General features: G+C 39.9%; 1 protein-coding gene across 2 annotated transcripts in view; it reads right to left on the bottom strand.

Annotated features, from left to right (window-relative positions):
* CNTNAP2 (contactin associated protein 2) overlaps positions 1-25668 on the bottom strand; it is a 2031041-nt gene that overhangs the window by 322953 nt on the left and 1682420 nt on the right. For both annotated transcript variants that reach the window (XM_027574309.2, XM_027574310.1), the window contains exon 15: positions 14144-14271. In XM_027574309.2, coding sequence (XP_027430110.1) covers positions 14144-14271 — 128 coding nt within the window. The remainder of the gene's footprint in view (positions 1-14143; positions 14272-25668) is intronic.

Genomic DNA, 25668 nt, shown 5'->3' with positions numbered 1-25668 from the left:
CAACAGTCAGCAGTCACCAGTTATTTACAGACTTAAGAAAAATATTAAAATACTATCCTTGTCTGAAAGTTTTCACATAATTAAGAAAGGCTTGTCTAAAATTAGTAGCTTTAAAAAGTCTTGAAAGATGGCTGTTATGAGAATCTGACAATAAGTTTTATTTTATTACTTTTTAAAGGTTTTATTTATTTATTTGGTAGAGAGAGAGAGAGCACAAGCAGGGGGAGCTGTAGGCAGAGGGAGAGGGAGAAGCAGACTCCCTGCGAAGCAGGGAACCCGATGCCGGGCTCGATCTCAAGACCCTGGGATCATGACCTGAGCCAAAGGCAGATGCTTAACCAACTGAGCCACCCAGTGTCCCTGACAATAAGTTTTAAATATGTGTTTATGTCATATCATTGTTGGACGTGGACCTACCGTCACCCCTTCAACTTCATTATCTCATTTCCTTTATTAGCAACACTCCTTTTGTTTTTTAAAATACACATTTGAGAAAGATAAACTGCATTAACCCAGATCTTTGAAACCAAACATAAGTGAAGAGTTTAATATTTTAATTAAATTAAACCTTTGGCAGATGACTCCCTCCCCACTCTTTCCGGCTCACAAACTGCCTGCAGAATGTATTCAGCTCTTGATTCAGCATTTACAGGTTTTTCTGGTTCCAGATCAGGTTTCATTTTCTCATTTGAGTATTTATCCAAAGGCTTACTATGTGTTGCGTGCCTATTTTTCTATAGGAACTCTTTGCTTCCATCAGTTTGGTCTACTAATTGCAATATATATTCCAATTCAAGCCCTCTGCCCACTGCACCAACCCCACATGCAATGACTTCTACTCATTCCATCTTCCTTTCCTTCAGGATCCCTCGGTGGTGCCCGAAACTTCTGCTTTTACCTCTTTGTGCTTCCTTGTAAAAGAGATGCATCTTTTCATCCCTCTATCTTATTCTGACCTAGGTTATAAATTCTTTGGTTGCCAAAACCATTGGTCTGCAGCCTGTCACAATGCCTTGTATACAGCTGGTGCTCAAAATACATCTGCCGTTGATGATTGATTCTTTTGTTCACCTTAGATTGTGATTCATTATTTCTGAGTGACTTTGTCAGAAATAATAATGGTTGCATTTAGCAATTTGCATTTATGTTTAATTCATATTAGTTTTACAAAACTGAGGGGTTTAAAGAAGCTTTATTCCTTTTGTATAATATGTATTACTACTATTATTGAGAACTTACTGCACCAGTCACTGTGTGAAGCTCTTTACATACACTTGTCTTATTTTATCCCCATGGCAACCTTTTGTACCTTTTGTACTAAGCATAATTATCTCTATTTTACAGATGAGGAAATTGAAGCTTAGTGAAATTAAACAACTTTCCCAATGTCACACTGCTGATAAATGGAAAGTTTGAGCCTGGGTCTGTCTGCCCCCAAACTCTTAGTCAGAGTTTCTGTAATTTCCCTGTCACAAAAACCTTTTAGGAAGCTTCTTAAAAACAGAGTCTGGGGCTCCATTCTAGAATTCTGAACTGAAGTCTCTTGGGGAAGAAGCTCGGGATTTGCATTCTGACAAGCACCTTAGGGAATTTTTGTGATCAGACAAATTTGGGAAACACTCAATAACTCAGTATGGCCTACCAATATGTGTAAGTCCCTGTGTTGAATGGTTTCCCATACATGGTTTGATTTTCATCATGGTTTCACGGAACACAAGTTTTCCTTGAGGTTCAAACTGACCAGAGAAAGCCTGCAGGTCCATTCTTGCAGGCCTGCTACACCCCAAGGACACCCAGGGTCTGCAGTTGACCATGCTCTCTGCTCAGGCCTCAGGAACATGGGTATGTGACCTATGCAGGTTTAGAAGGGCCCCACACTTGGTTTAATGTTCTGCTGCCATTGTTCTGAAATTCTTGATAGTTTCTTAACAAGGGGTCCTGCATTTTCGTTTTGCATCAGGCTCTGTCAATTTCTTAGCTGGTCCTGCTCAGGAACCTGATGCAGCAGAAACTCCTCGTCATGAGATACAGATGACCTACTCAGGTGAAAACAGTACAATCTCTGCTCTGCTCTTTCTCTTTGGTTTTAAGATTTGGGGAAAGGGCTGTCTGAGGCAGGGAGAAGTCAGGGTGTGAAGTGAAGTGTAAAGCAAGGCGTGAAGTCACAGACCCGGATGTGGGATAAGACCCTTCTTGAAGGGAGAGGGAAGAGATGGGGTTCTGCACCTGGAGAAGGGGGTGGGAAGCAGAGGAGAAAGGTGAGGGGCAGCTCTGTTCAAAGCTTCTCTGCCAGAGAAGCTTTGTGTCCATGGATGGAGAAAAGAGGGAGAGGACTCCCATACAGAAAAGAGGTAACGGAGCAGATCTGACTGTTTCTCCTTGAAATTCCAGCACGGCTAGCTGAATACCGAATGAGACTGCCTCACTGTGCCTAATCTGTTGGTACAAGGGGACTTGTGTGGGGCTGCCCACAGAACTAACCGCCAATAAAAACCTGAGTCTCTAACAAGCTCCCTCACTGGCATGTTTCACTGTGTCCTAACAGCAGAAGGGACTAGGGAGCCCTCTTGGGCCTCTTTTATAAAGGCACTAATCCCATTCCAACCTCATGACCTGATCACCTCCCAAAGTCCCCACCTCCTAATACTATCACTTCGGGGGTTGGGATTTCAACGCTTGGATATCGGGGAGACACAAACATGTGGCCTATGGCACTTACCTTCCCCATCCCAACCTTGCCTCAAGTGGCTCAAACTGGTGCTTAGCAGCTACAGCTCTATACAACTCTCTCCTACTACCTCCTTTGAACAGTCAGTGTTTATCCTCAGATTGTAAATGGTGACATCTAACGGGTGCACTAGGAGGGAGACAGGGTTATGAATGGCGGCAAAAAGGGTTGGGACGTGAACATGTCACTCATGAGATCCCGAGGTAGAAGGGGTGTGGGATGGGAAAGGTCTACTCCACAGGTCCTACTGGTTAAGTACAGGTCTAGTGAAGATGTACGAAGACCTCTGCAGGCAGGTCCACCTGAGAATTACTTACAGGCTTCCACCTTATTTTGTAAAGTATGTTATTGTTGACATAATGCAACCATATCTCTTTTTGAAATACTATTATTTTAGTTTTTTTGTCAGTAGGCAAAATGGAGAAAGTACTGCATTTCAAAATATGAAGTTAAAATAAAGTTTGAAAAGATTGAAACCAATGAAGTAAGCCTCTAAGCATAATTCTACTCTGCAGATAAATTATTCCGAGAGTAGAATCCATAAATGAAATGAAAACTCTCACCATAAAAAAAATACTTCTTATTCTACATGTATAATATTATATTCTGCACCATCTTCCTGGCTGATACACAGAGAATTTTATGGAGCAGCCGAGAAAATGTTCTATGTATTCTTCCAGGCAGTGATATGTATCCCAGGTACTTTTTGGTCCCTTCTGACACTAGGTTTAGCCAAGGCAGAACCCACCTTTTCTCTTTCTTCATCTTTAATCTCTTATTACTCCCGGAAGGATCAGAGCAGGCCAACTTATAGCCACAGGAAGACTGAATTCCAGGTGGGGACAGGTTCTTGGGTTCCAAAAGTGGCCTCTCACTGTTGTGCTAAAACTATGCGGTCAATATGGCAACCACTAGCCACATGGGGCTCTTTACATTTTAGCTAACTAAAATTAAGTAGAGTTAAAAATGCAGATCCTTGGTCACACTAGTCACATTTCAAATGCTCAGTAGCCACCTGTGTCTAGAGGCTGGATAGCTAGGTATGTATGAACCACACAAGTTAAAGAACATTCCCATCATCACAGTAAACCATTGGGTAGCACTGCTCTAGAATGCTAAGCAACAGACCAACAAAGGAAAGCAAAGTCCTGCCTACTTAGTGCCCTATTCCTCCCCAGTGGAGAGCTGCTTTCAGAGAGACTAGCTCATCTTCTTCATGGCTTTTTGGGTAAAATAACATGAACTGATTCTTAAAACACTAGCACAAAAGGCCACAGACTCAAATTTATTATTGAACCCTCTTACCATACATACATAGAACTGTTCTGAATTAAGGGTTGGTTCATCATTAATTCAATGTTTTAACTTTTAAATGAGAAAGGTAATTTTCCCCCCTTAAGACAAAGCCCTAAATCATGCATGTAAGCCTGGGATGGATCCAGACCAGCTGGGACACACAGCATTCTTGGAGCTGACTACAGTGCACCCCTGTCTCCACAGTCTCCAAGGGCACATGGCAGAGACACTATCTGACTTCTAATCTCATTTTGTCTTCCTCCCCATCTCTAACAAGAGTTCCTCCAACTACACTGATCTCAGTAGTTTTGAGCCCCCAGTTGAGGTTACCATGGGGTTAAAGAAGGTTCAGGATTGAGGTGACTATAGCAGCAATAAGTACAAATGTGAAATTCTCAGGGTAAGCATTTCTGTGTGTGTGTGTGTGTGTGTGCGTGTGTGTGTGTGTGTGTAAAAGGGAGGCAATAGCTGTATGAAACAGAAATGGTAAACACTATATTCCTTTATCCTAAATATAAATTTCATCCAGTTTTTTCTTTTCTCTAATAGGTGGTCCTTGCAGAGGGATGTCAACAGGTTGGAAGGAGGCCTGGCTACTGGAGTTAGGTAGGCTAAGAAGAGTTAGAAAAATAGTTTAGGAGTTTTCTCAAAAATAGAGAGTGCTAAGAATCTGTATGGTACCTGCTGGATAGCTAGTTTGTTCAAGCACATGCTGAATGCCCCTGGTAACCACTACCTTGAGAATGTAGAGATCTTATCCTCTCTCTAAATTCCCACCAAGCAGAATGTGCAGAAGAATGGGTTGTTCTGTGTTCAAGATCGGGGCCCTGGAGGTGGTGGCCAACCTGGGGCGTCTCCCTTGTAATGATGAGTGTCCAGGGGGCAGGCCGTGATCCCCTTGGAAACGCTGGCTGAGCAAGGAGGGAAGGGCCACTGACAGTTGCTAGGGTGAGTTGCTACAGTATAAAAGCTTGCTGCACACAGATCCCAACAGCTGATGCTTTGTCCAGTCGGCTGCTCCTGGACTCCCTGTACGTAAGCTTCCCCCAATAAACCTATGTCTCAATTGCTACCTTGGGTCTTTTTTTTTTTTTTTTTTTTGGCCTCACTGGACCATCACCCACCTTAGGCTTTGAGTTTGCTGGCGGTAGCTGCACAGAATCAATGTTCCAGACTGAATTACTTTTGTTGTTTTCTCTTACCATGTTAAACATAATTCGCTTCTTTGTAACGTCATCAGATAAAGTCTGGACACTGCTCACCAGTAAATGACCAGTTTCAGGTATGACATGGCCACCTAAGGAAGGTCCAGGATGGAATCAACGGCTCGTTTTCTCTCCTTAATCCCAAAGAGAAGCTGAAAAGTTTCCTGTATTACAGATGCTACTTTGAGCCATCATCCTACTTCCTATAGCTGTTAAAGAGTAACTTCTTTTGGGGGTCATCGGCATTGAGCCAGAAAAATGGTCAGTTTTGCAGGCAAAGAAACAACCAGACTTAATTTTGGTGCATCAGATTCTCATTATACTTAAACAATCCCAGGTGCATTTTTCCATATGTAAATTTGGAGGATTAAGATGAAGACTTTATCACCTTGAAATAAGTAAATAAGTAAATATACATAAGAAATAAAATGCCTCAGAGTTTCTTCTCAGCTCTAATTCTCAGGTCCAGTTGTCTTTTTACAAATTCAATTCCAAGGTGTTAGGTTATTTGACAAAAAGTGCTAGCTTTTTGCTTTCTTTGTTGTTTTTGGTTTTATTTTTTCATATGCAGAAAACCGAGGTTAACTTAGTATCTTTGGTCAAACCATAAGAGTAAGCCAAGTATCCAGTGAAAATTGGGTCATCCCGTGGCAATCCTGACTTCTTGAGTCAGTCACATTCTTATCTCAGGTATGATAATGGAAAGGACACCAGAGCAGAATATTTGATGTATATATGTCTCGTCACAACCCGGTTAAAAACCAGCAAAATAGTTCTGTTAAATAACAGGCCATATTTTAAGTTCAAGCCCAATTTGCATCCTATTCAGTGTAACAGAATTACATTCTAAAGGCCTAAATGCTGTGAAACAAAATTGATTAGGATAATCTACTAGAATAGAATTAAGGAATACTTAAAGCACCGGACATAGGGATTATGGAAAAGATTGTCAAACTACTTCATTGTCTAAAGCTTTCTCCCTTCTAGGCAGCCTGAAGGATTCATTTACTTTAAGATCACTGACTCTTGGGCTGGCTCAAAGAGAAAATGGATGGATGGGATATGGGGTCCCCTTTACTTTTCAACTGAGGCTCTACACGTAGGTCATGGAGCAGTTTACCATGCCAATTAGTGAACACAAATTCAAATGCACTGCTTTCTAGGCATGTATCTGGTGAGTTTTGAACTAAGATTTATTTTAAAGACAGTAATACATAATGCTTGCAATAGTTTAGTACAATTTATTTTTTATCCCGATGACCATGGTAAGATTGTTACTTCGGAAGTGTCAGCAAACTTCAGGAAGAGGAGATTGTTAAAGGTTTTCTTCAGGGAAGTTTCTGAGTTTCCAAGGCCTGCATGTAGTAGGGATCATGAAAAGCCAAGCAGGTATCATAAAGCAGATGAACTGGAACATGGTTTTAATTACGCCAGAGTGAGGCAGTTTATAACTCACAGTTTAGCACCCTAACAATAGGCTCGAAGTACTGACTAATTGTAATTTTGTGTAATAACCTTGAGACATGGATAAACAAAAGTGTGGAACAGTCTGCTTGGGTCTCTGAGGGGGCAGAGGGATTAATCTAATTTAAATTAAACAATGAGTTCTATAAATTTAATACTTCACATGCATCTTAATTTAGAAATGCCAGAGAAAATAGAAAAACTTGGCAAAAGAGTTCTTTTTTAATCCTTAATTTGAAGATAATCATCAGATTCAAGGGATTTTCAAGGTACAAAGGAATAAAAGTTTTCATTTAGTGAAGATGAATAAATGGGCAAAAATCTTATCGAGGTTAAAAATAGTTGTGCCTATAAATCTAGTGACAGGTCTTCTCCTGGACCCCTATTAGCAATTATTGTCTGTGAAAGTTTTCTGCAATTCATCATCAAGTGTCTCGGTGGGACTGCCTCCACTGTGAGCCTGAAATGCTTATTTAAATCTTTTGAGGTTATTTAACCATTCGTATTCATCTAAGGAACACATATTTGAGTGTCTCAATGTGGCAGGCATCTCCCTTGGCACTGGGATGTAGATATCTGCCTAAGTTCCCATCCCCTGCTGGGGGTGAGAGCACCAGTAATGCAAACAATTAGAGAAAACAGACTGTGGTCTAATCATGGTCTCTCTGGTCTTCATCCCAAGTTCCTGGAATGGAACGTCTAGATTCTTAAGATTTCTTGAGTGATAGGAAGGTCTTTGTTATTCATGGTAGGCCCTAATGGCTTATGCTAATGAGGTGACTGGTGGTGGGTCCTACCTTGTTTCAAGATGGGGGCTGGCCCTGCCAGAAAAGCCAACTGAGGAATTCGAGGGTTGGGGCTTAGAGCCAGGAGCTATCAGCCCCAACTCCAGGGGAGAGAAGGAAGAGACGCTGGAGACTGAATTCACTTATGTGGCTGATGATTTCTTCAATCATGCCTACATATGAAACTCCACTAAAAACTCTGGACACCCAAAGCTTGGCGAGCTGGTTGGTGACACACACTGACGTGTAGGGAGGGTGATGTCCATGAGGAGAGGACAAGGGAGCTTCCCATCTGAGCCCCTCCCAGACTTCACCCTGTGCATCCTTCCATTCAGCTTCTCTTGACTTGTAACCTTTATAATAAAACTTTAATCTTAAATACAGTGCTTTCCTGAGTTCTGTGAGTCATTCTAGTGCATTACTGATCCTAAGGAAATAGTGGGAAGCCCCAAATTTATGGTCAGGGGAGTTGGTCAGGGGAGTAGGGTGGCCTGGAACACCCAGATTGTGGCCCGTGTCCAAAGTGAAGGCAGCCTTGTTAGGGACCATGAAATCCACGCTAATTCTGAGCCCTCGGTGTCAGGATTGCAGACATAATTTCAGACAGCCAGAACCAGTCTGACTCTCTTCTGCAAATGTATTTTTAGAGATCACCTGGAAAGTTCATCAGAAGAACAATCATGGGGATTCAGTTGACAGAACAAAGTCCCTCCTGTACCTAAGGTCCTTTTACTTCAGCAAAGTGCCAAGTTTAGAGAAGGGATGGGGACAAAAATATAGCAGGAGTCAGCCAGACGAACCTCCTCTGTGGGATGTGATTCCTCCAAATGGGAGCAGTATTTGAAAGGACAGGTGGAAAAGTCAGTCACACACACACGCAAATACCGTATCTACTGTAAAATAGAAATACCTTTTTTCCCCCCAAACTGTAACTAACACTTGACTTCCCATTTCCGAACTGAGTCTGTGGCTAAAGTTGAATGGCCAACTAGCATTAAAGAGCTGATCCTTCTAGGGGAGTTGTCCTCTTTTTAATTGTTTAAAGTCACTCTGGAGTCCAGAAGACCAAAGCTAAGCCTTCCTTCTTTCTCCCTCTACTGCCTTTGTAATTGGAGCTGCTCTCAGATCCGCCCAGAGCCCAGAGAGCTCCAGTCCTTTAATGGGAATCAGCCTACTTTTTGATCCTGAAAATTTCACTATTTCTGCTTGTTCTTAGAGATACTCCTGCTTCTCAGCTGGTAGCAGCCCATGGCAATAGCGGCGGAGGCTGGGACGTTAAAAAAAAAATAGAGGTTCATCATTTCTACACATCATTCTCCATTATTTTCCTGCCTTCTACTGTCAACGAAAAAACTACCTAAGGTCAAAGTAAAAACAAAACAAAACACAAAAGTTACCAACTTTCTGCCATCGACCCTTCATCCCCATGGTTGCGGGTTTTCCATCAGGCTTTCCAGATGGCTGATCTCACAGTGGGGTGAGAGTAAGAGTTCCAGCACCACATTATTCCCCTGCTCAGCTGTTGGGAGGCAGGGACCCGAGGGCAGAATTCCAGGTCAAAGCTCTTTCTCTGGGTCCAACATTCGTCTTGGCCACAGGGAATTACTAAAGATGAAAGCTCACGTCAAACTGTCTCAATGTGCTCTGCCATACACCCACTGGGAGACCCTGGGCCGGTCACTTAACCTCCCTAGACCCAAGTTCCCTCATCTGTAACGTGAAGGGTCTGCACTGTTTGAGCTCTGAGAGTCGTCTACCATGAGAACGCTGTGATTCTTCGTTCTCGCTTGTAGCTCTACTTGAAGCAACTATATACAGCCACATTTTTGTGGGAAGAAATGGGGAAAGGAAAAGGGCAGGGAGCATCTTCTGAGAATGATCAAATTTAATCTGTTCTGGGATCAGCTCTGGCACCACGCAGAGCTTCTGGCCCCAGGTCTGAAACTTATTGGCAAATCACCCCGTCAATCTGGTTCTGTTTCCTCACTGGTACGCTCAAGTCAAAGATCCTACCTCATCTGGGATGTTGGGAGAATCGAGAGAGAGATGAATATAAAGTGGCTTATAATTTGCATGCCGGGCCCTTTGCCTTCCTCATCTCTTCCAAGCCGAAAGCAGCAAAATAAAAGGGGATAAGAAAACTTCTCTCTGGAGCCCAAGTAATGGCTTCCTTTCCATAATTGGGGATGGCATTCTGAGCTCAGGTGAGCGGCTGCCCCTCTCTCCTTGTCCGGTCCTTCTCTGTGCATGGAGGGTGTCTCACGCTGATGCTCAAAGGGAGATGGTGTGGCCTGTGTGTGCGTGCCCGGCATATCCTGTGGAGAGTGATACTCATTTGTATTACCATTGGAAATGTCTTATCCATGGAGAAACAAGGTGTGGATATAGTCATTGCCTTGTCTTTCTTGGTGAGGGAATGGCTGGTTATGGCCGAGGCTTGTGAGAGTCTTGCAGAAAAGAACGTGGCCTTGGTAGTACGCGGACACATACGATTGCATCCACAGAGAACTTATGTCCACTCTGGTTTGGACGGAACGCCAGCACCATCTTATTTCCTTCACGCTCGGCTGGTTTTGTCTCTGCCCTCCTGTGTTCTTGAGCTGGATGTGTTGCCTCCTTCCTCACCTTTTCTTCTTGGCCTCTCTGAGTCACATCGGAGAAACTGGATTTGCATGTGAAACATCCAGCTTGACCCTGGCGCCCTGCTGGCCTATCTTACAGCCAGAGTGGGTTTCTGGCATGGACTGGGAAGGAGTCCTAAAGTAACACATTTTTGTGAATGGTTTCTACCCACACGTGTTGAAAACACTTGCTTTTGTAGCAAACGTGCTGCTAATTAATTTTTTTAAGTCCCTGAATCCCTAGAGAAGATATGGGAAATCTTTAGCTCATAAAGCTGAGAATAAAGCAATTATTTAGCACACACTTTTTTTTTTAAAGATTTTATTTATTTATTTGACAGAGAGAGGCACAGCGAGAGAGGGAACACAAGCAGGGGGAGTGGGAGAGGGAGAAGCAGGCTTCCCGCAGAGCAGAGAGCCCGATGCGGGGCTCGATCCCAGGACCCTGGGATCATGACCTGAGCGGAAGGCAGACGCTTAAGACTGAGCCACCCAGGCGCCCCTAGCACATACTTTATTTCTAGAATTAATTATATTCACTATATATACTACGAATAAGATTCCTACCTCCCAAATCTGAAATATTTTATTTTTGTACGGACTCCACAGAAGGTTTGCAACTCTCTGCAAGCATGATGATTCATTTACATTTGAAAACCGTTTCTACCTACCAGTGGCTGATCCTCTAAACAGCTCTTTTGTTTCTTCCTTGGTGGGGATGCCTGGTTTAAGAGGGGGATCTGTAACTTCACCACACTTTTTATCTTAGCTAACCACCCATCCCTAGTCATACTTTCATTTTTATTTATGTTTGAGGTTTCCATTTGAACGTATCCAAAAAACAAAAAAAAAAAACAAAAAAACCAACCACCATCACCACCACCACCAAAACCTCAGAACACTAAACTATAAGAGCATAAGCATTTTCAGCACTATAAGGGAAATGCAGCAGACCCGGGTGGAACTCACTGATTTTTCTTTAGCATTTGGATTATATGGGTCTATGAGTTCAGATGAGTCAAAGTAAAAATGAAACTCAGCAGGCACAATGAAATCAACCGAAACCACCGAAACGGTTGGTCAGAGCCTCCAAAAATTGTTTCATTCTCTAAGACTGGGGGATAGAACGCGGACCTCATTCCAGACACAGCTTTCCAAGCTGTCATCACTTGATTCCTCAAATAGAGAAGGACATTTTCCAACAATGGATTTGCTTTTTTAAACCGTAGCTTTGTACAGCCTTCAGTAAATGATACAAAGTAAGTTAATCTCTATAAACAACAGGATAAGTATATTATGCCCCTTTTTAAATTATAACCATTGGAATTTAATCCCTGAAACATTCATGCTATATTGGTAACTGGATGAGGGTGGGTGGGATAAGACCCAAATGGCTATTTTTTTTAAATGATTTAATTTAATCATCACCCGACTCAGGGAAACAACCTTGACCTTGAACAGAGAAAGCTGTTTATATTCTCTGCTCGGTCTTTCCTCCTGGAGCCTCCCAGAGGCTACAAGGGCATACAGAAATTTGTAGTGTAAATGACATTTTAAAAGAAATAGTTTGTTCATTTGTAAACAGAAAGGCTAATATTTAACCTTCCCCACCTCATGGGGGCCTGTAAAAGTATTGGAGGAAATCAAACATGTTAAAAACTGTAAAATGATATGATGTGGAACCCTTTCTCATTACTGTGCCCGGTTAGGTTAGAACATTCTTAAAGGGAAGGTAGGCATCAAAACTGCTACCTGGCAATTCAGGTACAAGGTATGATGTTCTCAGATGCCTGCAAAAAGGGAAGATTTCTCTCTCTCTCAGACATGAAAGCATCCCATATAATTGCAATTAAATATTGACTGTGCTTTTGCTTTATGCAGTATCAGGCAAAATACGGATTAAGAGTCTCTCTGAAGCTTCAGTACTGTAAGGACACTGAGCTCATACGGTGCCCACGAATAAAACAGCTCTTTGTCTTATCAATAGGTCCTAAAGATGTCTCTAAGAACAACAGCCTTGGAAAAGAAATGCAAATAAACACTGACCACTATATTTCTATTTTCTCTTTTGAAACACAAAGTCTGCCTGAAATACACCATATCACACTCCTTTCTTGAGCATCAGTAGCACTAATTTTATATTGCAGAATCTAATCTTGTCTTATAAAACATTTTGTTTTCCAATACTTTTTCCTGTGCATTTCTCAAAATGTAGGTTTACATCTTTTTCTTATTTCTCAAGAGTATTTAGTAAAGTGCCAGACAAAGAGCAGACATGTAATAAGTTCTTCTTGAGGACTGATTTATTGATTAAGGGAAGCAAGCTAATATTAGCTATAAACTGTTAATACACTTCAACACATACTAGTCAATGTGGCTGCAATCTTCTCTTTAAGCGTGATAACAAAATTTGCAGAAGTGGGATTTTTATAACTATCCCAAGTTAATAACTTCTTGGGCCACCCTTTCTTTAATTCATAGCTAACTCCAGAATTAGAATTAGTGAGTGAGAAATATTTTACATTTATATATTAATGAATAATTATGACATAATGAAACTGAATTTCATCAGACAGCACATGAGAACCTGCCTATTTTGAGAGCGATCCTATCATACATCCATCTCTCAAAATACTTTAAAAAATGCATACTTATTATTATTTTATGCCAATATCTTTTTCTTAAGCAGTTGAAATTAAATTTCTTGCTGCATAGTCCTACTAAGACTGGCTCGACGAATAAAGTATTCTTGTTCAATAAATGTATGATAAAGTTCTTTGACCAGTCTCAACTTTAAAGGCAGCATTTTCATTTTCTCTAAGAAAAGAAAAATCAACACAAACTCCATCTCTCTTTTGTATCAGGAACATTGCCTTGTTTAATTGCCAACAGCCCCGATTTACTAAGTAGTAAACATCTAAGCATGCACCATTACATTCCTTAGGATACCTCTTGGAGTCGATGCAATAATTTATTGCATCTAGTAGGCCTAATTCTCCTTTGATTTATGGAAGTGGTAATAATATTCCATTACACAGAATGCTTTGCTAGGAGGAATCCAGATCCAGGCACTAAAAGCTTTATGGCCTCCCCAGGAGGAGTTGGGACGCAGGTGGTATTCTCATTATCATAGCCGAGAAAGTGGAGAGGTTTGCCTGAGGTCTCCCAGAAAGTCAGTTATTTAAGGAACACAATCTAGGTCTCCTGATGCCTAGCACAAAATCACACACACACAAAAAAAAGCACAGAACTCCCAGGGGAGTTGCCCAAATCACGTGCATAGACAAGAGAGAAAACGACATCCAGGATGCTCATTGCAGAATCCCCATAGCAACCTGACATCATTCCCCTCCAACTGCACATAAAGCACACTCAAGGGTATCAAATAACATAAAATCCTAATGGTGCCCTTAATTAGGTGGGTTCATCGCTCTAACTCCCTGACCTTCCACAGTCCAAGCTAGCAGCCCCAAATTCCTCGAATCCTGAAAGCAAGATGGAGTTACAGAAACAATCCTTGGCTTACAGGGGACCATCAAGCTCTGATGCTGATGAAATTTGATAGCAATAATGTCAAACTTTATATGACCATCATCCAAGTTTACAATGATACATTAAGCCATAATGTGACTATTTATGTCACCATAACTCAGTTTATGGTGATCTAAATAGTCATGCTAATGGCATTAACACCAGCACTTGGTGGAACCACAGCTGTTGACTGCCACTCGTATGCTATCAGCATTGCTATTTATATCACCATAAACTTAGGTAGTCAAACTTGTTACATATGAATATTCAAGGAAGATGGATATCCATGTTTTATGCCCAACCTAGGCTCCTGTCCTGGAGGATTTGACGGCTGTCACCCTCCTGTATGTTTTAAGGTCCAGCTAGCTCTCCATTTGGCTCTATTTTCATTGCATGATGTCTCTTTGGGAGTTACAGGAGAGCAAGTCTGTTTCCTGCCATCCTCTGACTTTCTGGGAAATGCTATTTCAAACTGATAAGAAAGTGCAAGCCACAGCTTCTGGGCAAACTTACTGTCTCCTTGGCAGCGCAGGGGGCCCACGCTCAGTTTGGCTTCTGAGCCTTGCCGGTCAGTATCTCCAACTACCACCTGGCTTACTGGCAGGTGGTCTTTGTAGGATAAGAAGCCAGCGTCCTTCCTCCTGAATCACAGGGAAAAACAGAAAAGGATGAAGAGGCTAAATCAGAAACATGTCTTTTCTGATAATTGTTTAAATTGTCTAATAATTGACCACATTCCAATAAATGCTCAGAGGTTCATTCACTAAGTAGAACCACAGTTAAAGATGTGTTCTCTGTCTTCCATCAAGTGGTCTCACGACGTATTACTCAGAAGCAGCTGTGACATCATTGCCTTCTGGAAAACGGAACTGACATCCTGATTTCCAGAGGAGTCACAACCAGTATGTTGCATCCCACACTGCTTGAAAAACACACACACCAAATGCTTGAGCACATATGCAGTTTGCTGTCATCAGGAATCAAAAGTTCAATGAAGTCAACCCGATCTCTTGGATAATATATGAAACAAAACCGTATTAAAAAACCTCTTTGTCTCCTTAATTGCTTTGAAGCAGTTGGCTTTCTTCCCTGCTGTGCATCAGCTAAATAAGACATTTTTTGTCTCTTCCTCTTTTCTTGTTTATTTCAACAACTCAAAGAGTTTGTGTGAAGTTTCCAACATAGAGCAGGTGCTCACCAAGTGTCTATTTCCATCTATAATGAAGAGTGAAGATTCAAGCCCAATTTGGTTTTTCTCTTGGATTCATTTGCCTGCTTATTCTATACTTATCTTGTTTCAGGTCTCCTAACTCTACCCTGTACCCACCCTAAATAAAGGAAGAGGAGCATAGAAATCTAGGAGATGAGCCCAACATGAGATATGGTGCAGCGCAGACTTCACCGTAAGAAGAAATCCCTGCCCCCTCATCCTCTTTTTGTGCTGCTGTGGCTGAGAAATGCCCTCATTAGGGGCTGGCTGGATGGGAGGCACAAACCATTATAAAGTCATTCCACAGACTTACCCTTTTGTATTTCTTTTGCATTGTGCAGTGTGAATATAAGTAACAATCTTGAAATTGTACACACAACTGATAACAGAAAACTGACTTTGGATGATAGAATGTATCCAGATAGAGAGGCAATTCAACAATCAGTTTAAAGATTTGTCTTTCACATCTCTTGGCAAATAGTTCAGGGAATTGAGGGGAACCAACTTGGAAGCCTGCTTTAAAATGCTATGCTGTTAGGAATAGTTACTTATCCCTCCAACCTTCTGGAATGTCAGTGAACACGCACTCCCTCATGGGTCAGGATCCATGGAAAACCCAGGAAGGAGTCAGAATTCAGCCAGAGAGCCTCAAAAAAGTGTATTTTTACACTCCTTTGGTGATTTTTCATTGTCCTGGAGCTTCCAAAATAATTTTCTTTTTTTTTTTAAGATTTGTTTATCAAGTAAGAACGAAGATCATGCAGAAAAGCCCTGTGATTCTCTTTGACATTTTATCTACTGATGACCTGGCCTCAAATATCTCAGTGGAATCTTTTGCAAACCCAACTCCTTTTATTAGAACTTCTATCAATTAAAATCACATTAGAAAGGGGAAAAAATGTTTGCCATTAAACTTGGTATGTAATGTTTCTTAAAGCAACAATAAATGAAAACACCCTTTAACAACATACTGGAATTTGACAACCTCCTAGGAATGATATGCATTCCTGTGGAATTTCAGCCTGATATTCTCCACAAGTTCATTATCACTTAGAATTACATGACTCTAAATCAGGAGCCTGCAAACTAAGTGCTAACAACTATTCATCTTGTTGGCTCATGAGCCAAGAATGATTTTTGCATTTCAAGGGGCTGGAAAAAATCCAGAGCAGAATAATATTTTTGTGTCATGTGAAAATTACATGAAATTCAAAGTGAGTGTGCATAAATAAAGTTTTATTGAAACGCAGCCACTTTTTTTTAAAAAACATATGGTCTATGGTGCTTTACACTTATAATGGTGAAATTGAGTAGTTGTGACAGAGACCATATGGCCCTTGAAGCCTAAAATATTTATTATCTGGCCCTTTATAGAAGAAATCTGCCAACTCCTGCTCTAAATCATCAGGATCCTTTTTTCCTTTGGGAATTTATTGAGCAAATATTCCACTGACTACCATGGTGGACTGTCATGCAACTCATCCCCACAGTTGAGTGTGCAGTTAGGGAAGAGACATGGGAATATCTCTGAGGTGGGGAAAGAAACATTTAAGCTAAAATTTATTTAATCGAAAAGTGAGAAATAATTTAAACTTTGTTAATAATTAATGTTTTGATTGACTGCAGTATATGGCAGGCAGTCATGTATCAGGATGCTCATCATCCTTGCCAATACTTGCCACTGTCGATTCATTTATGTTGAGTGAGAAAGTAACCACTTTATACCAAATTTGTGCTAATGTAAGAGCAATTTGAAAACAGATGTTTGGAAATATTCCAATCATTGTGTAATCTTCTTGCCAAAATCGAATGTGTGTAACCTTATAAGAATTTATACATCTATACAGGTTAACAACTAGGAGACACAATTTTTAAATCTTTGTAATAATCTCATAAATGTAGAGTTCCTTTTTGTATACAATTAGATCTCCTGAAATGGTGAGGTTATTTTTAAGTTGCAAGTTCAAAGATAACCATAATTTTTTTTTTTTAGTAAAAGTACTTTATTTTCCTCTTGTGTTTGCTTTATATCTTGCTTTACAAAGTTATGAAGTTCACAGCTTTATACCAAAATGTAAGAAGGCTAAGCTATTTGCTTATAAACATTTTTGCCATCAAATGTCATCTGATTTCATTCTTCTAATCCATATTCAATATATAAAAAAATTCAGATACCAAGGGTACCTGAGCAGCTCTAGGGCATATATTTCTCTTAAGCAGAGAAAGCTCTTCAACAGCCTTTCCTCCTTGACTTCCTTCCCCACCAATTCAACTGGGCTACTACCTTGAATTTAAAGCAAATCTAGGAAACTTTAGTTGCCATGTGACCCAGCAGGGCCATATACTTGGGGGCTAGAGGTGAGGTTAGAGATTACTGTCTGATAAGCATTATGTTTGGTTTACACCAGGATTTCACATCCACTTGCACATGAAACTCAGCATAGTCCAAATCACCTCCACTGTAGCTTCTACCCTATCCATTAGATAACCATAATGTTTTATTCTCATGCATACCCTACTCCATCTACACCCTAAGTAAAAGAGGGATCTAGAACTACCTCATCCCCAAATTAACCACTGTTTTTTTTTTAAAGATTTTATTATTTATTTGTTTATTTGTGAGAAAGACAGAGAGAGAAAGTGAAGCAGGCAGAGGGAGAAGCAGGCTCCCTGCCGAGCAAGGAGACCGACGTGGGACTCGATCCCAGGACCCTGGGATCATGACCTGTGCTGAAGGTAGATGCTTAACCAACTGAGCCACCCTGTCACCCCTTAACCACCGTTTTGAATGACGTATTGAAGTTTCCCAAAGGCTTCAGATCAGCTAATGGTTGTAACACTCCGATATTCCTTACCAAACCAAGAAAACAGAGCTGAGAAGAAAAGATAAAGTTACCCCCTCAATCTTTTTTTGAGCAGAGATCTAAATAGGGCTCCAGAGATTTTAAAGTCACAAACAGCTGTGTGTGAAACTCACAAAGCAGTGGACTCTGCTAGAAACAAACTGGTTGTGAAAACAAATTCATAAATGGCAATGAAGTGATGTGACTAGTACAGAGTTTCTGATGTGATCTTATGGCACAGCCCACTTTCTTTTCTTTGTTTAGTTTTTATTTTAATTCCACTTAGTTAACATGCCATGCTATATTAGTTTCAGGTTTACAATATAGTGATTCAATAGTTCCATACATCACCCGGTGCTCATCACAAGTGCGCTCCTTAATCCCCATCACCTAACTCACCCAATTCCCTACCCCGCCCTTGCCCTATGGTAACCATGAGTTTGTTCTCTGTAATTAAGAGTCTGTATCTTGCTTTGGCTTTCTCTTTCCCTCTCTGTCTCTCTCTCTTATTTTTGCCCTTTGCTTTTTTTGTTTCTTAAATTCCACATATAAGTGAAATCATAGGGTATTTGTATTTCTCTGACTGACTTATTTCGCTTAGCATTATACCGTCTGGCTTCATCCATGTGGTTGCAAATGGCCAGGTTTCATTCTTTTTTATGGCTGAGTAAGATTTCATTATATGTCTCACTTCTTCTTTATCCATTCATCTGTCGATGGACACTGGGGCTGTTTCCATAATTTGGCTGTTAGAGATAATGCTGCTATAAACATCAGGGTGCATGTATCCCTTTGAATTAGTGTTCTTGTATTCTTTGGGTAACTATCTCGTAGGGCAATTGCTGGATTGTAGTAGGGTAGTTCTATCTTTAACTTTTTGAGGAACCTCCATACTGTTTTCCAGACTGGTGGCACCAGCTTGCATTCCCACCAACAGTGTAAGAGGGTTCCTCTTTCTCCACATTCTTACCACCAACACCTGTTGTTTCTTGTGTTGTTGATTTTAGCCATTCTGACAGGTATGAGGTCACTATAGTTTTGATTTGTATCTCCCTGATGATCAGCAATGTTGAACATTTTTTCATGTCTGTTGGCCATCTGTTTGTCTTCTTCAGAAAAATCTCTATCCATGTCTTCTGCCCAATTTTTAATTGGATTATTCATTTTGGGGGTGTTGAGTTTTTTAAGTTCTTTATATATTTTGGATACTAACTAACCCCTTATCAGATATGTCACTTGCAAATATCTTCTCCCATTCCGTAGGTTGCCTTTTAGTTTTGTTGATTATTTCCTTCACTGTGCAGAAGCCTTTTATTTTGATGAAGTCTAGTTTATTTTTGCTTTTGTTCCCCTTGCCTCAGGAGACATATCTAGAAAGAAGTTGCTACAGCCCATATCAAACAGCTTACTTCCTGTGTTCTCCTCTAGGATTTTAATGGTTTCGGGTCTCAAATTTAGTTTATTTGTGTGTATGGTATAAGAAAGTGGTCCAGTTTCATTCTTTTGCATGTAGCTGTCCAGTTTTCCCAACACCATTTGTTGAAGAGACTGTATTTTTCTCATTGCATATTCTTGCCACTTTTGTCAAGGATTACCTGACCATATAGTGTGGAATCATTTTTGGGTTTTCTATTCTGTTCTCTTGATCTATGTATCTATTTTTGTGCCAGTACCATATTGTTTTGATCAATACAGCTTTGTAATATAACCTGAAGTCCAGAATTGTGATGCCTCCAGCTTTGCTTTTCTGATTTAAGACTGTTTTGGCTATTCAGGGTCTTCTGTGGTTCCACATGAATTCTAGGATTGTTTGTTCTAGCTCTGTGAAAAATGCTGGTGGTATTTTGATAGGGATTGCATTAAATCTGTAGATTGCTTTGGGTAGTAGAGACATTTTAACAATATTTGTTCTTTCAACCTGTGAGCATGGAATGTCTTTCCATTTCTTTGTGTCCTCTTCAATTTCTTTCATCGGTGTTTTATAGTTTTCAGAGTACAGGTCTTTCACCTCTTTGGTTAGGTTTATTCCCAGGTATCTTATTGTTTTTGGTACAAATGTAAATGGGACTGATTCCTTAATTTCTTGTTCTGCTGCTTGATTTTGGTGTACAGAAACGCAATAGATTTCTGTATGTTGATTTTGTATCCTGCAACTTTACTGAATTTGTTTATCAGTTCTGGCAGTTTTTGAGTGGACTCTTTCAGTTTTCTATATAGAGTATCATGAAATCTGCAAATAGTGAAAGTTTCACTTCTTCCTTACATATTTGGATTCCTTTTCTTTTTGTTGTCCGATTGCTGTGGCTAGGACTTCTAATACTATGTTGAATAAAAGTGGTGAGGGTGGACATCCCTGTCTTGTTCCTGACCATGGAAGAAAAACTCTCAGATTTTCCCCATTAAGGATGACATTAGCTGTGGGTTTTTCATATATGGCTTTTGTGATGTTGAGGTGTGTTTCCTCTAAACCTACTTTGTTGAGGGTTTTTATCATGAATGGATGTTGTACTTTGTCAAATGCTTTTTCTGCATCTATTGAAATGATCATATGGGGTGCATCTGCCTTAGGCTCAGATCATGATCTCCAGGTCCTGGGATCGAGCCTGCATCGGGCTCCCTGCTCAGTGGGGAGCCTGCTTCTCCCTCTCCCTCTGCTTCTCCCCCCTGCTTGTGCTCTGTCTCTCTCTCAAATGAATAAATAAAATCTTTTTAAAAAATGATCATATGGTTCTTATCCTTTCTTTTATTATTGTGGTATATCATATCGATTGATTTGCAAATACTGAACCACCCTTGCAGCCCAGGAATAAATCCCACTTGATTGTGGTGAATGATTTTTTTAATGTACTGTTGGATTTGGTTTGCTAGTATTTTATTAAGAATTTTTGCATCCAGGGCGCCTGGGTGGCTCAGTTGGTTAAGCGACTGCCTTCGGCTCAGGTCATGATCCTGGAGTCCCGGGATCGAGTCCCACATCGGGCTCCCTGCTCAGCAGGGAGTCTGCTTCTCCCTCTGACCCTCTTCCCTCTTGCGCTCTCTGTCTCTCATTCTCTCTCTCTCAAATAAATAAAATCTTTAAAAAAAATTTTTTTGCATCCATGTTCATCAGGGCTATTGACCTGTAGTTCTCTGTTTTAGGTGGAGTCTTTATTTAGTTTTGGTATCAGGGTAATGCTGGCCTCATAGAATAAATTTGGAAGTTTTCCTCCCTTTTCTATTTTTTGGAATAGTTTGAGAAGAATAGGTATTAACTCTTCTTTAAATGTTTGGTAGAATTCCTCTGGGAAGCCATCCGACACTGGACTTTTGTTTGTTGGGAGAGTTTTGATTACTGATTCAATTCTTTGCTGGTTATTGGTCTGTTCAAATTTTCTATTTCTTCCTGTTTTGGTTTTGGTAGTTTACATGTTTCTAGGAATTGATCCATTTCCTCCAGGTTGTCCAATTTGTTGTCATATAGCATTTCATAATATTCTCTTGTAATTGTATTTCTGTGGTGTTGGTTGTTATTTCTCCTTACTCATTTGTGATTTTATTTATTTGGTTCCTTTGTCTTTTCTTTTTGACAAGTCTGGATAGAGGCTTATCAATTTAATTGATCTTTTCAAAGAACCAGCTCCTGGTTTCATTGATCTGTCCTATTGTTTTGTTTTGTTTTGTTTTTTTTAGTTTCTACATCATTTGTTTCTGCTCTAATCTTTATTATTTCCTTCCTTCTGCTTTAGGCTTCATTTGTTTTTCTTTTTCTAGCTCCTTTATGTGAAAGGGCAGGTTGTTTTTTTGAGAATTTTCTTGCTTCTTGAGGTAGGCCTGTATTGCTATATACTTTCCTCTCAGGACCACCTTTGCTACATCCCAAATGTTTTGGGCTGTTGTGTTTTCATTTTCTCTTCTTTCCATGTATTTTTTATTTCTTCTTTTATTTCCTGGTTGACCCATTCATAGTTTAGTAGCATGTTGTTTAAACTCCATGTATTCGTGGTCTCCAAATTTTTTCTTGTGGTTGACCTCTAGTTTCATAGTGTTGTGGTCAGAAAAGGGGCATGGATGCTTTCAATCTTTTTGTATTTGTTGAGGCCTGATTTTTGACCTAATGGGTGAGCTATTCTGGAGAATGCCCCATGTACACTTGAAAGGAATGTGTAGTCTGCTGTCTTAGGAAGCACAACCCACTTCCAAAAAGACATGTACGTGAAAAGACATAAACTGAGATCTGGAGAGGGACCCATGAGCACACTTGTAAGACTGCTGTCTTAGCACCTGTATGAAAATTATTTAGCAAGCAAAACAAGCCTTCACTGAAAGTTATGATCTTTACAGATGGAGGTCAATCTAATTTAGGGAGATATTCAGTAACTATTTATCATGTTAGCATAATCTAATTACATCTGTTACTGGGCTTGTACATTAGAAAAATTCTATCATCCATTTCAAATAGGCCCTGAACTCAGATTCTTGCACAATATTTCTATCAGCATTATTAAAGTAAAACTTGATTCTATGGATTTTCCTTCTCTAACCTGGCCTTACTATTATTTTGCTTCAGTACTATTTTCCTGAAGAATTCTGTTGTTTTTCTCTTGCCTTCTTTTCGTATCCCTACTAAGAAAGCAAACAAGCCTCTAGGCAGTTTGGCCTTGCCCTTAGCTCAGTGGAAAAAAAAAAGAAACCCTAAGAAAAACAGACATCCCAAACTTTTGCAATTGTGAGTTTGATCTTCCACTGAATGTTATAAAAGTTACCATGCTATGAATCTGTCCTATAATTTTAGCAGAGAAGAATTTCTCCTTTGTAAAGTTTTAGAACTACTTGTCTACTTAAAAACAACAACAACCAGAATTACAGTCAGTGAGCTTTATGCATTTCCATCACAGCATCACCTAAGCTAGAAATTTCTGGAAGAATCCAGGAAAGTCAAAGTTTTAGCTACAGAGGATGTCTCACCAAGAGGCATAGAAATGGGAAATCAAGGCATGAGATAATGCTTGGTATTATTAATAACTACAGAAAATGCCATTAAAATTAGACTGAGATGGGACATCCCTCCTACCAGAGCAGCTATAATAATATAAATAGACAGGCAATAACAAATGTTGATGAGGATTGGAAGAAGCTGGAATAATCATACATTGCTGGTGGCATTGTAAAGTGGTACAGTTGCTTTAGAAAACAGTTTGACAGTTTCTTAAAAGTTAAACACAGGGACCTGGGTGGCTCAGTCGGTCAAGCAGCTGGCTCTTGATTTCCGCTCAAGTCATGATCTTGGGGTTGTGGGATCGAGTGAGCCCTATGTCAGGCTCTGTACTCAGCGGGGAGTCTGCTAGAAAATCTCTCTCTCCCTCGCCCTCTGCTCCTCCCCTTGTGCTTTCTCAAATAAATAAATCTTTAAAAAAAAGTTAAGCACAGATTTACCATACGATCCAATAATTCCATTCATGGATATCTACCCAAGAGAAATGAAAGCTGATGGTCACACAAGGACTTTTAGGTAGCTTTATTCATAATCACCCTGAAGTGGAAACAACTCAAATGTCTACCAACTGGTGAATGGATAAACAAAGTGTAGTGTATCCATACAAGGAACATTATTCACCAATAAAGGAAGTGAAATATGTAAAATGAAATAAGCAAAATGAATAAACCTCAAAAACATCTTGCTAAGTGAAATAAGCCAGACACAGAAGACCACATATTGTATAATTTCATTTATACAGAATGTCCAGATAAGGCAAAGCTATAGAGACAGAAACTAGATTAGTGGTTGCATGGGGCTGGGCATGGGAACAAGGGTTTATGATAAACAGAAATCTTATAGGGGTAATGAACATGTCCTAAGTTGGGACTGAGGTCATTTTTTGCACAGCTCAGTAAATTTACTAAAATTCCTTGAATCATATACTTAAAATGGGTGAATGTTATGGCATGTAAATTATATTTCAATAGTCACTAAAAATGATGACTTGTCATTAAAAATGACTATTTCAAAGGTCATTAAAAAAAAAAAAGGACTGTAGATAGTCGTGAATACCAGCTTTCAATGGGAAAGACATTTCCTTTCTACACATGTCACTGGAAGTGCTAGCACGTGGAAGTACAAAATGGTCTATTTCCTGGCTTTGTGAGTATGTACCTGGGGCTGCAGAATCTCTACTGACTCCTTTTTTTAGGGGCCTTACCCTGTATCAACATTTACATATTCCACTAAGCTTGCTTCCTAAATAGGATCTCAGAACACTGTCCCCTGGACACCCTCGTTCAGTCTGTTCTCACCCTTGACTTCTGTAAGCATTCTTTAACAGGAGATGAGATTTTAAAATGGTGCAGGACACTCCACCAATATTACCCATGTTCAAGTTTCACCCTCATTCCTTATTCAGCATTTGTACTCTTGACCCCAGCCTGCTATGCCTGTCATTTTCCCAAACTATCTTTAAAATAGGAACTGTACCTCATTCCTCAAAAACCAAACATCCTGGGTTTTTCAGGACATGCCTAACAATAAAGTTCTGTTCACCTGTCACAATTTGCAATTGATATCCTGGAAATGCCAGTACTTTTTAGCATATTTTCATCTCATTTCTAAACTATTTGTAATCTTTTGTGTGATTTTTGATTCAAAAAATATGTTCACATTACTTGTGTTTGTATCTTTCCATCCTTCCTGCCTCTTAATAGCTATCCCCAGACATGTACCCTTTTCTTAGTGAGTAATCAGAAAAAGTAGGTCAAAAGGTAAAACCCTACAAGAATTTTCCTGAGTTTTTCTGGAAAGTTAATATTCTTCTAATAAGTGTCACTAAAAATGTTAGATACATTAGTAGTTATTTTTATCAAAAAACCTTTGCATTCTTAGTCTTTCCATCTTTTGAATCAAAAAGCACATAAATAACTTACAGTTGTATAGTTTTAAAATATTTACACTGCTTTCCTCATGGTTGATCTCATTTAATCCTTGCAACTTTGGAAGTACAGGAAATAGGGATATGCATACAGTTGAACCTGACCAAGTTTGACTCCCAAATAATTCTTCAGGAACACATCCAATACACAGTGACTCTACCCAGGAATGAGATGCTTCTTCAGGGTATAATGCCAAATGCTACCCGACTGTGTATTAGTTCATACCTAATGTGCATAAGAAATATGGGAAACCAATAAATTTAAGTCAAAGCTAGTTCTAGTTAAAACATTTCTTTGAAATTAAATGAGAATTTTTATTCTTTGTCTTTTGTTTTTGTCATCAACTCCGTCTTTCCACATTTTCTTGCCTGGGGACACACCCCACCCCCTTTTCCCTTAACAGGAAACTAATGCTATCCCTCTATCCTGGCCCCTACTAGAACCTGCTTCCAGGGAATAATGTGACAACCATTGTTTCCATCCATGGAATGAGACAAAGGGCTACTCCCAGAGACCAGATCTCTACGAATTGTGGAGGCTGGATTGGGGAGAGGGAGGAATTGACTATATGGAGGTGAGGGGATTACATGTTCTTAGAAGGGCAGCCCTACTGTCAGCATGGAGCAGGTCTGCCAGTTTCTTTATGTTCCTTTACAAAAATCATGACCAGAAGTCACTGCCTTTGTTCCTAGAACATACGGGGGCTATCTCAGCATGGCTGGATCATCAGAAGCTGAACTAAACAGCCAACAGTCTGATACACAATAAAGTAGAACTTTTAAAGTACTTCTAATGGTGTTCTCAGTCACTATTGACTATTGAGCTTTTCTCAATGGATGAAAGGTAGTGTTCTCTACAAAGCAATTAGAGTAATTAAGAAAACAACCATCACAATTAGATCTTTAGAATCCATGTCTAGGTCCCTTATGAAATGAAAATAATTACAGATTCAATTACTCCTTTTCAGTGGGAATAGCTTAGGCCTTTTATAAATGCAAGACAATTATCTCTTCAGTTTAGAATCTCTTAGAAAACCCTTAGTAACCATTTCAGGATTCTATGCAAAATGTTCTTCTTTGATTTTC

The sequence above is a fragment of the Zalophus californianus genome, chromosome 12, assembly GCF_009762305.2.
Source record: "Zalophus californianus isolate mZalCal1 chromosome 12, mZalCal1.pri.v2, whole genome shotgun sequence".
Classification (NCBI taxonomy): domain Eukaryota; kingdom Metazoa; phylum Chordata; class Mammalia; order Carnivora; family Otariidae; genus Zalophus; species Zalophus californianus.
The sequence above is the reverse complement of the archived record's forward strand: the minus strand, read 5'-3'. Positions and strand labels throughout refer to the sequence as shown.